Source organism: Rutilus rutilus, assembly GCF_951802725.1.
Source record: "Rutilus rutilus genome assembly, chromosome: 18".
Taxonomy (NCBI): Eukaryota; Metazoa; Chordata; class Actinopteri; order Cypriniformes; family Leuciscidae; genus Rutilus; species Rutilus rutilus.
The window spans coordinates 36280901-36293400 of NC_140231.1; the positions used below are offsets into that span (position 1 = coordinate 36280901).

General features: G+C 39.3%; 1 protein-coding gene across 1 annotated transcript in view; it reads left to right on the plus strand.

The window, feature by feature from the left end:
- Positions 1-136: 136 nt before the first annotated feature.
- Positions 137-12500, plus strand: part of prag1 (PEAK1 related, kinase-activating pseudokinase 1) — a 27102-nt gene continuing 14738 nt past the window's right edge. The window contains exons 1-3 of the mRNA XM_084387661.1: positions 137-298; positions 6706-7069; positions 11553-12500. The exon at positions 11553-12500 is cut by the window's right edge and continues 422 nt beyond it. Coding sequence (XP_084243787.1) covers positions 6821-7069; positions 11553-12500 — 1197 coding nt within the window. The 5' untranslated portion in view covers positions 137-298; positions 6706-6820. The remainder of the gene's footprint in view (positions 299-6705; positions 7070-11552) is intronic.

The window sequence follows — 12500 nt, forward strand, 5'->3', positions numbered from 1 at the left end:
TCTTTAAAAAAAGAATAAGAGAGAGGTATGTATGTGTTGCACGTGTTGTGTGTGTGTGTGTGTGTGTGTGTGTGTGAGAGAGAGAGAGAGAGAGAGAGGCTCCGCCCCCTATGCAGGAGTTTCGTCGCGTTGCTTCAGTCTGATCAGATCACAGTCACGCACTGCCTCTCTCTCTCTCTCTCTCTCTCTCTTTCACACACACACTCTCTCTGTGAATGAACACACACACTCGTGTCTTCTGTGTGGATCTAGTTGCTCAGATGTGTCTCAGTCTCTGCTGTCTGCTGTTCCACTGCAGGTGAGTTAGCGATCTGTTCTGTCACGCGTGGTTCTAGATCCATAATAAACCAGAACGCATCTTTGATCTGGATCCGCAGAACCGGATTAAGATTCAGATCGATTCCAAACGGACGCGCGCATCTGGTTTATGATGTTGATTTCAGATTCATTCATTCATTCATTCATTGATGTGAACGTGGATTTGACTCAAAGCGGACACCGTATGGACTCGCCCTTTAACGCGTGTTTATGATGGTCTAACGTGTTTCTGAACGCGCGTGCGACGCGATGTAACGCGCGCACTTGTGTTGTTGATTGACATTCCAATTTCTGTAGCGTGTAAACAGATGTGAACTTGTTTCCGACACGGAATAAAAAATAAAAATGTAATTGCTACTTTTTAAATCTCACAATCAATTAGTGTGACATTTTCTCGCAATTGCAAGGTTTATAACCTATCTCACAATTCTGACTTTTTTAAAGTCCAAATTCCAAGATATACAATCGCAATATTGAATTAAATTCTGCAGAAAAATGTAAAATAATAATCCGTGGCGAAAACAACCTTCCATAGAAATTTTATTGTGTAATCTGATAATCAATTTACCAGGGTAATTATAGTTTCTACCATGCAATATTTGCTATTGTTATTATGATTGTGAGCTTGACTGGATCTTCAACCAAGATTAAGATTCTCCGTCTTTGTTTGGTTTAGTTTGTTTATTGTTTTCTGGTTATACAACCACATGTTCACAACATTTACTGTATAACTCTGGTTCTGATGTAAAAAAAATCACCATGTTAAGTTATGTTTTGACTCTTTTAAATCGATGGATTCATGCTGAACTAGTCTGAACCAAGTCCTCGCATGTATATGAAACACATTTGTCTGATTTGATTATGAGTTTAACACACTCCTGCATGTTTGATCTGCTTGACAGTGAATGTGAGTCAGTGTTCAGGTGTGTTTGACACTCAGGAAGAGTGTGAGGTTCTCGTCGGCGTTCCCTTCCCCCTGCTCAGCATCTGAAGGCCAAAACACTCATTGTTCACAAGTGTTTTCAGCAGCTGTGGGAACAAAGAGCTTCTCCTTCTCCTGTTGTGTCTTGGGTTTTGACTTGTCAAACTTGTTGCCAGTGAGTCTAACGGCGCGACTCGACCCACATTCCCCTCGACACTCGACCTGCCCAGAGCAAACCCTGAGCAAACACTGAGCAAACCCTGAGCAAACACTTAACCTGCGTCCGACTCTTTACCAGGCTTTACGTGTCATTAAACTTCTGCTAGTCGAAGATTAAGAGCTGATTCTGGATCACCTGGAGTATAAATGGCTGATATATGGAATATTCATGATATATTTTTTTGCTGCTGATGTAAAACTAAGCAACATTTGATCCTCTCTTTATTTAGATATTTAGGCCTGGTTTCACAGACAGGGTTTAGATTAAGCCAGGATTAGGCTTTAGTTTAACTAGATAAAAAAGTTTGTAGACAAACTTTAAGTTGACCAAAGAGTTTGAAGAAGTTGAAGTTTATAGTAGTTTAAAGCTTAAAGTTTGATAGATAGATAGATACTTTGCTGGCGTGATTTACCACGATTTATCTTGTTGCTAGCTTGATTTAGCATGATTTACCACCTTGCTAGCATTATTTACCATGATTTACTACATTGCTAGCATGATTTACCACGTTGCTAGCATGTTTTACCATGATTTACCACATTGCTAGCATGATTTACCATGATTTACCCCAATGCTGGCATGATTTACCACGTTGCTAACATGATTTACTATGATTTACTACTTTGCTAGCATGATTTACCACGTTGTTTGCATGATTTACCATGATTTACCACATTGCTAGCATGATTTACCACGTTGCTTGCTAGCATGATTTAACACGTTGCTAGCATGATTTACCATGATTTACCACGTTGCTAGCATGATTTACCATGTTGCTTGCTAACATGATTTAACACGTTGCTTGATAGCATGATTTACCACGTTGCTAGCATGATTTACCACGTTGCTAGCATGATTTACCACGTTGCTTGCTAGCATGATTTAACACGTTGCTAGCATGATTTACCACGTTGCTTGCTACCATGATTTAACACGTTGCTAGCATGATTTACTATGATTTACCACGTTGCTAGCATGATTTAACACGTTGCTAGCATGATTTACCATGTTGCTTGCTAACATGATTTAACACGTTGCTTGATAGCATGATTTACCACGTTGCTAGCATGATTTACCACGTTGCTAGCATGATTTACCACGTTGCTTGCTAGCATGATTTAACACGTTGCTAGCATGATTTACCACGTTGCTTGCTACCATGATTTAACACGTTGCTAGCATGATTTACTATGATTTACCACGTTGCTAGCATGATTTACCACGTTGCTAGCATGATTTACCACGTAATTTACAAGATTAAATGAGTTTAAGACGTATTTTAAGATAAGCTTTCAGTTAAAACAGCTCATTTAACTGGGACGAGTTTACGCCTCATCTGTGAAACCGGGGAAAACGTTAGATTAGATAGTTTCTATCAGACTGTTTTCATTTATGAATCTAGCTCTGCACTTCAAAAAAAAATCTGTTAAATTTACGGTAAAAAACGGCAGCTGAGGTGGCCAATTTACTGTAAAAAATACAGTAGCAACATTTTAGGTTTTACAGACTTAAAAAGTAAAAAAAGAAAAAAAATATTTCAGTAAAAAATGTATTTCACTATCTGATATAATGTTAATTTACAGATCTATTGAAGTGCTAATATCTGTTTGGTACTATTGTAAAACACTGACAACCACCAATCACAGCAGAGATGAGTCACATGATCAATCAAAGCTCGTCACACGCAGCTTTTCCTCAAGAAAGTTAATAATATATAGCGTCATTCACACAATCATGGTAACTAACACACGACATTTTAATTTCTGAATAACATTAATGTAACATTGATTAGAAAAAAACATGAAGAAACAGTTATTCAACAAAAATACATCAAATGTGAAGTGTCACGCAGGGAATTCTGGGAATGTCAATATACGGTTTTTCACTGTAAATTATACAATGACTTGTTCTTTTTTTTTACTTCTGTAAATTTAACGGTGTTTTACTCAAACGTACGGTTAGATCTATCACAGTTATTCACCGTATATACTACGGACACTTTAACTAATTAACAGTTTTTCACCGTCTTTTACCGTTAAAATCGCGATTTTACGGTATTTTTACAGTATGGTCCATGATGCAACTCTTTAACGTTGCAAAATACGCAACAAATTGCGCAAATATTTACTCGCTGTAACACATGAACGGTTCAGTGGCGTCTGCTTTTGATTAAGAAGTCTCTGAATATTAATTACCCACATGTGACTCATGTTTAGACTCTTAATTAAGAAATGAGCTCATCTTGTTTTAAAGACGAGTGTGGAGTCCGCGAGCGAGAGCGAGTTTGGTCTGCTAGCGTCCCTGCGCGAGGACTCGCTCTGCAGGATCTGTTGCAGACGCAGTTGCTGAGAGTATTTAAAGACAGCGCTGGTTAAAACAGGAAATAATGTGCGGTTTAAAATAACACTCGTGAAGCTCTGAGCATCTGATCTCACACACACACACACACCTCAGCTTTTCCATGTTTCTCTCTGGGAGAGTTCAGTCTCAGGTAATGATTCATTTTCCTTTGGAAATAATGGAGATTGTCGGCCATAAAGATGATTCTTTTAGAGAGTCATTTCCAGAGTCATCGTCACTCTTTCCATGAGTTAAAGAGGATCTATCATGCTTTCATCTGTGTTTAGTGTGTGATGTTGCTGTTTATTCTCTATATCAGAGTCAGTGTTCCTGAACTCCTGAAACGCCTGCACTGTACATGTCACAATATTCCTCATTATAATAATTCATGCGCAGAATAAAGGGGCGGGGCCTGGTTGAGTTAGTTAGTAGTGTGTTAAACTGGCAGTTACGGGAAGGGGCGGGACATTTCCCAAAACACACTCGACCAATCACAACACACTGCTCCAGCCGACCAATCAGAGCACAGTGTGCTTTTCAGAAGGAGGGGCTTCATAGAGACAGGAAGTAAACAGAGCGTTACTGACAGACTGGGAAGAGAGGAGCCGCAACAATGGAGAATATGAGGAGAATAATCAACATTCAAGCAGGAAAACCTGTTCTAGTAGAGCCTGAAAACATCATCAAGCGTTAAATGGCCTCTGAAGTCTCCAGACAGTGCAAACACGTCTGTCCGCGTGAGTTTCGCACTGGCGGTCGTGTCAGGTGTGCGATGAGACGCGGTAACGCTGTTGTGGTGTAAAGCTCACCGTGGTGCGAGTCTCCCCTCACATTCCTCACATTCCTCACATTCCGACGTGAGAACGCATTCCGGAGGCGAGCTGAAGAACTGAAGAGCCTCTAATTCTGGTGGCCTGGGAAAGTGGCGTTAGAGATGGACGAGGTCAACGACCTATTGACCTTCAGGCTGTTGCTGTTGAATCAGGAGCAAAACCTTTAAAGAACAAGCTACAATCCACATGTACATATGGTTTAGGATCGATTATATGAAATATTCACTATATATATATATATATATATATCAGTCAAACCAAAAACTATTCAGACACCAGATATCATTGTTGATATTGTTCCACTAGTGTGTGCAGGACACTATAGTTCAGTTATGTAAGTGAGGAGAGCAGAATAGTGTGAGACAGTCTAACAGAAGGACGGACAAAACCAGTCAAATATCAACTGAGTTCTGCTCATATTTTAGTACCATTTTCGAAACTATAGCGAATAAACTGATAATGTGAGAAATGTTGAAGGTGTCTGAATAAATTTAGGCTTGACTGTATATATAGTATGAAATAATTTGCTGTTATGTCATTACTAAGAGTTTAAGAAGTCATTAGACTGTAAAACCATTTCAGAGTAGAGGAGAGAGTTGTCACACACTGGTTTTAAACACTTCCACACATTCCAGAATGACGAAACTCAGTGCATTTACTAGTTTCCATATCAACACTATTGAGAAAAAATTGCGCCAAAATTACGAAATCTTTGGAAGATTGTAAATTTCTTACTTATGCTAATTTTTCATCTGTTTTCTGTGTTTATTTTAAATTAGACAAATCTGATATTATTTTAATCTTATATCTGTTATTTAAAAGTTGATATGGTTCTTTAATGCTGATCTAACAGCAGAAACACTCGCCGGGTTTAGACCACAGTTGCGCAGGCGGGGCATGTTGTCACACTGCGTTACAATGAGCCGCTATTAGAACTATGATATTCTATTCTATACTTGTATGAATTCTATTGAGAAACCATGAGAAAAGGTGAATTAAGACTGAGAGTCAATGTTCAGAAATGATTCATTATTATGTTTTGAACTATGCTGTATCGTTTTGTTTTAGCAGTGTGTTTGTTGTTAAAAAAAAACTATAAAAAAAAGCCATTTTAATAAAAAAAAGTTAATACTTGTATTTTTTTGGGAAAATATATTAGTTTGTCTTGTATATTTTTTGATTAGATCAGATAACATTTTAATCTGTCAGATGTTCATGTTATGAACCATGTTGTCACATTTCACTTCCATTCTTTCAGGGTAAATCAAGAAACAAGTCTACACTGTATTAATGAAACAAAACCACACAATTGTACTAGACATGTGAAATTAATGTGGGGGGAAATAAATACTCTGAACCTGAAGTAGGTTTACACAAACTGAGAAAGTCAAAAAAGCGTTAGGCATATATATATATATATATGATCAACATTGAATTATATGTTTTTAAATGTTTGGTCCAGCCATTTCTCCGCATGTTTGGACTGAATTAGTTTGATGAGTTTCATTATTCAGGCTGTGGTTGAGTTCGTGTGACGCGTGAGGTCTAACCACAGGAAAGCTTTCTATAAAGGCAGGGACGAGGAACGGGAGGAGAGGATTTGCACCTTTTGTTTTTCACTAGCAAGCGTGAAGTACTTTCATCTGATCATTTAGACCAAAGTCTCTTACACAACTGCATTTCCCCGTCACAAACACACTTTAAAGGAGGGGTGGCAAACATATAAACCAGCTTTCCTTCAAAATCATCGGAACTTTTACTGGTTACACTTTATTTTAAGGTGTCATTGTTAGAGTGTAATTATATATTTAAGTACTGAGTAATATTAAGTAACTACATTAACTACGGCGTTATAAATATATGAACTAAATTAATAACTTTTTTACAACAGAAATGAACCATCACTGAACTTTCTTAAGCTGGACTGAGACGCTCGAAACAAACTTTGTTGCATTATTTTCCTCTTATCTCTGTAAAGCTGCTTTGAAACACTGTATTGTAAAAAGCACTATATAAATAAAGGAGACTTGGCTGTAAAATAAAGTGTAACCCTTTTCTCCGGTGTTTTCCAGGTTTGGAGGCTGCTGATGTCCTGAGCTGGTCTGTTCCTCGGACTATGAGCGACCCGTCTCGGCCGGTTCCGCCCAGTCGAGTCCGATCAGACGGCATCTCGAGGTGTGTGTTAAGATGTCTGCGTGTGGAGAGTTTGCAGAACACGTGTGGAAACCAGGCTCGTGTAAGAACTGCTTCCATCCTCGCAGCGCCCACCGACAGACTGGACCAGAACGAGTGCGAACGAGTGTGATCGGGGACGACGAGGATGGGGTGACGTCGCTCTCTCCGTATAGCAAACCCACCATCGCTGTCAGACCCACCATGATGAACATCGACGTCACAGCGGAGATCAAGACGGACGTCAACATGAACACAGAACAGGTGACTGAGTTATTACACTGAGTTACACTGAGTTACACTGAACTACACTGAGTTACTCTGAGTTACACTGAACTACACTGAGTTACACTGAACTACACTGAGTTACACTGAACTACACTGAGTTACTCTGAGTTACACTGAGTTACACTGAACTACACTGAGTTACTCTGAGTTACACTGAGTTACACTGAACTACACTGAGTTACTCTGAGTTACTCTGAGTTACACTGAACTACACTGAGTTACTCTGAACTACTCTGAGTTACTCTGAGTTACACTGAACTACTCTGAGTTACTCTGAGTTACACTGAACTACTCTGAGTTACTCTGAGTTACACTGAACTACACTGAGTTACACTGAGTTACTCTGAATTACTCTGAATTACACTGAACTACACTGAGTTACTCTGAACTACACTGAGTTACTCTGAGTTACACTGAACTACACTGAGTTACTCTGAACTACTCTGAGTTACTCTGAGTTACTCTGAGTTACACTGAACTACACTGAGTTACTCTGAACTACTCTGAGTTACTCTGAGTTACTCTGAGTTACACTGAACTACACTGAGTTACTCTGAACTACTCGTGAGTTACTCTGAGTTACACTGAACTACACTGAGTTACACTGAGTTACTCTGAATTACTCTGAATTACACTGAGTTACTCTGAGTTACTCTGAATTACACTGAGTTACACTGAACTACACTGAGTTACACTGAGTTACTCTGAATTACTCTGAATTACACTGAGTTACTCTGAGTTACTCTGAATTACACTGAGTTACACTGAACTACACTGAGTTACACTGAGTTACTCTGAATTACTCTGAATTACACTGAGTTACTCTGAGTTACACTGAACTACACTGAGTTACTCTGAATTACTCTGAATTACACTGAGTTACACTGAGTTACTCTGAATCACACTGAGTTACACTGAGTTACTCTGAATTACTCTGAATTACTCTGAGTTACCCTGAGTTACACTGAACTACACTGAGATACACTGAGTTGCAATGAGTTACACTGAGTTACACTGAACTACACTGAGTTACACTGAGTTACACTGAGTTACTCTGAATTACTCTGAATTACCCTGAGTTACTCTGAATTACCCTGAGTTACACTGAATCACACTGAGTTACACTGAGTTACACTGAATTACTCTGAATTACCCTGAGTTACACTGAGTTACACTGAACTACACTGAGTTACACTGAACTACACTGAGTTACCCTGAGTTACCCTGAGTTACTCTGAATTACTCTGAATTACCCTGAGTTACTCTGAGTTACCCTGAGTTACCCTGAGTTACCCTGAGTTACACTGAATCACACTGAGTTACACTGAGTTACACTGAGTTACTCTGAATTACTCTGAATTACTCTGAGTTACTCTGAGTTACTCTGAGTTACCCTGAGTTACACTGAATTACACTGAGTTAATCTGAACTACACTGAGTTACACTGAGTTACACTGAATCACACTGAGTCACACTGAGTTACACTGAGTTACTCTGAATTACTCTGAATTACCCTGAGTTACCCTGAGTTACCCTGAGTTACCCTGAGTTACTCTGAATTACCCTGAGTTACCCTGAGTTACCCTGAGTTACCCTGAGTTACTCTGAATTACTCTGAATTACCCTGAGTTACTCTGAGTTACCCTGAGTTACCCTGAGTTACTCTGAATTACTCTGAATTACCCTGAGTTACTCTGAGTTACCCTGAGTTACCCTGAGTTACACTGAATCACACTGAGTTACACTGAGTTACACTGAGTTACTCTGAATTACTCTGAATTACCCTGAGTTACTCTGAGTTACCCTGAGTTACACTGAGTTAAACTGAACTACACTGAGTTACACTGAGTCACACTGAGTCACACTGAGTTACACTGAGTTACTCTGAATTACCCTGAGTTACCCTGAGTTACCCTTAGTTACACTGAACTACACTGAGATACACTGAGTTGCAATGAGTTACACTGAGTTACACTGAACTACACTGAGTTACACTGAGATGCACTGAATTACACTGAGATACACTGGATTATACTGAGTTACACTGAGATACGCTGAACTACACCGAGTTACACTGAGATACGCTGAACTACACTGAGATACGCTGAACTACACCGAGTTACACCGAGTTACACCGAGATACACTGAACTACACCGAGTTACACTGAATTACACTGATGAACTCCCTCTGGTGATCTTCGCGTGTCGGTCAAAAATGACCAGATTTTATTTTTATTTCAATGAAATGAAATGAAATGAATGTATTATATTTTAGTTTGATATTTTGTATTTTTAGGGGATTTTATAGTACTAAAATATATTTACGCTGTATTTATTATTCACTTTTTGAGCATAGACCTGAAAATTACATTTCCAACTTAAACTGGTAAATCTTGAACATTATAGAGCGACAGACTGAAGTTTGATCTCTTTTCAAACACGACACTTGGCAGATTATTATTGAAGCGAAAAAAAAGTTTTTAAAAATGAAATAAAAAAGTTACAGAATTTTACGTTTATTATTATTAAAAATGCACAAAAATACTATTATCAATTTTTATATGAAATATATATTTTCAAAAATACATTTGACTCTAAAACTGCAAGAAAATCAAAGCCATAAATCAAAACAATTTGTGTTCCAAATTTGAGGTTGATGTCTCAGTAAATGATCTTTCAGTGAGATGTTGTTCGGCTGCAGTACCAAACGCTTCCACTAGAGGAACTTTGTCTTATTCATTTACAACATGCTTGTTTTTTACCATGAGGAGCACAAGTGTGACTATTTTATTCAGGACCACTTAACATTTTTCAAATGATGTCCATGATTTTTTTAGTGTTTACACAGCAACTGCCTTTACCAAGTTGTGTACCATTCCGATCAAGTAAAAAAAAATCTAAAAAAGACAAACCGTAAAATCTTTCGGTCAAAAGTGACCTAAGAGCACCAGAGGGCTAAACTCTTACTACGCTGGGTTCAGAGGGGCGGGGCTTAATCACATTCTCCACTACATGGGTGGAGACTGGAATGTCTTTGTGAACGCTAGATAACAGACTGCCATGCAGCTTTATGTGTGCTTTACAGGAGGGCATTGATATGAACACATTCAGGCTGTTTAAACAAAGATAATTATTTCACCGCCAAGGGCATTGATTCGTTTCAATAGCGGACTGCACTGCAAACACACACAGACACAGTCACATAAAGGCGTCTGCAGAGTCAAATAAGATGACTAATTGGTTATGTGTACTTGGGTGAATTATTGTTATTATAATCATTGCATTGCCTAGACATGCCTGGGTTCTGCCTGTCAAATGTTGCCACAGTGTTTGATTGTCATGATCTCAAGGTGGATTTTTTAATTGGCAATGAATTATTGATTTACATGTTTTTAGAATAAACCATGGTTATGGTTTTATAGCAAAACAAAAGTCATGGGTTTAACCCTTGTGCAACCTTATGGGCATTTGTGTCTTTTTCCGGTTTGTTTTTGTGATAATTTTGCCTGTGTTCATGCCAACTGCATATATTTTGGCACAGGTGTGTATTTTTATTGGAATTTTAATAATTCACCCCCATTTCCTTTTAAAAATCGGTTTTGCGCTTGGTACACAAAATTGATCTACTCGGGATATTAAGGACAAAAATGTCCCCATTGAAACCCATTAAAACTGCAATTTTTGATCCCAGGGCCATTTAACTATAAAATTATGCAATCTTTGTTAATATGCTTTCATTATATTGGCAAGGCTTCAAAATTTTTATATTTACTTTACCTTTAAAAAACGTTGCCAGATTTTTTTACCAATGCCATTTTCTCAGATTTGGTCTATAAAGCAAATACTCGCTTTATTCCTGTTTTCCGCTTCTGCATATTATAGAGCCAATTGGATGAATTATGCAGCTATAATTTTGTGTGTGTGTGTGTGTTGGTATAGATGTCAGAGTGTAGTTTGTGTTTGTGTGTGTGTGTGTGTGTGTGTTAGTGTGCATGTAATATTTGAGGGAGAAAAATTCTACTGCAAATCCCAAATCCAGTGGAGTTTTGCTGCATCTAATGGGGGAAATCTGTTACTGCGTCCAAACAAATAAAATAAAATATAAAATATTGTTCATAAATTATTTCCATAAACTTAAACCTCTATAACATTTTTTTGGTTTCACTTTTCAATCTTTTTTACTTCAACAATAATCTGCCAAGGGTCTTCTTTAAAAATGAGAGCAAACTTAAGTCTGTGCTCCCAAGCTTCACATTTTTATGACAGACATTTTTGTCCTCTATGGATCTATGTGTCATTTTTTTTTTATTGACGCACGAGGGTTAAATCCCAGGGAATGCAAGAACTGATAAAGCCTGTACCTTGAATGCATTTGGAAAATGGCCTAAATGTAAAATATGTGATAAAAGATTCCAGTGTTTGAATTCTTCCCAAACTTATCATTGCCTCTGTGTCTCAGAACCACCAGAAGACCTCAGCCGGACTGAAGAAAGCCCTGGATCTGGCTCCTCTGTACATCGATAGCAATGGATGTAATAGATCTCTAAGAGAAACCCTTATACAAAACGGCATCTCCGGGAAGAAGTTTTCCCCAAACGTTTGTTCACCCACTGGATTTTCCAAAGACTGCATGATTATCAGCAGTATGTTTGCGAGTCAGGAAGATGGCTGCGTTTCCCAAAGTCCGAAAGAGAACGGGAACGATGGCCCCTATAGACAGATGACCAAAGCGGTCAAGAGCACTTACACCAATGGAGATTCACGTCTTCACAACGTGACTCAAAGAACCAATGGAAACAGTGATAGAGTTACGAGTCCTCTAAGAGTATCCGTAGAGGAAAGGCAAGCCAGATCCGCACCAGGGAATGCAAATAATGGGACGCCAAGTACGCCAAATGCAACCAATGGGACGCCAAGTACGCCATCTCCAATGACTCCAGACTCCTTCCACGAAAGCCTGTCGGACTCGTGCTCCAATCGGAGCAGCACGGATTCATTACCGGGACCTCAAAACTCAAGCGCTCCGCCAAACGGGCTTGAGGAAAGGGAGCCGATCTACGCTGAGAGCACGAAGAGGAAGAGACGAACGCCGTGCGACGGGAAGGAGTCTGAAACGGAGCTCAATGCCAGCGACGCTCAGAGAGCAACCATCACAGTCGTAGCCGCCCACACCGAAGAAAACAACAGGACTTTTTACCTGAGCAGCCCGGATTCTGCCGTGAGCACTCAGTGGACCCACTTCAGCCTGACGGCGCCCAAAGACTCGTCAAGCCCGGCGTTCACTTGGCCAGATGCAGCCGAAGCAACCCCTAACGCTTCCCAACCCAAGCCTCAATCCAGTCCCCCGGTTCCTCCTAAGACTAACTCCCGTCCTCCCAGACTTGGCACCTCCAGTCTTTCCTTACCG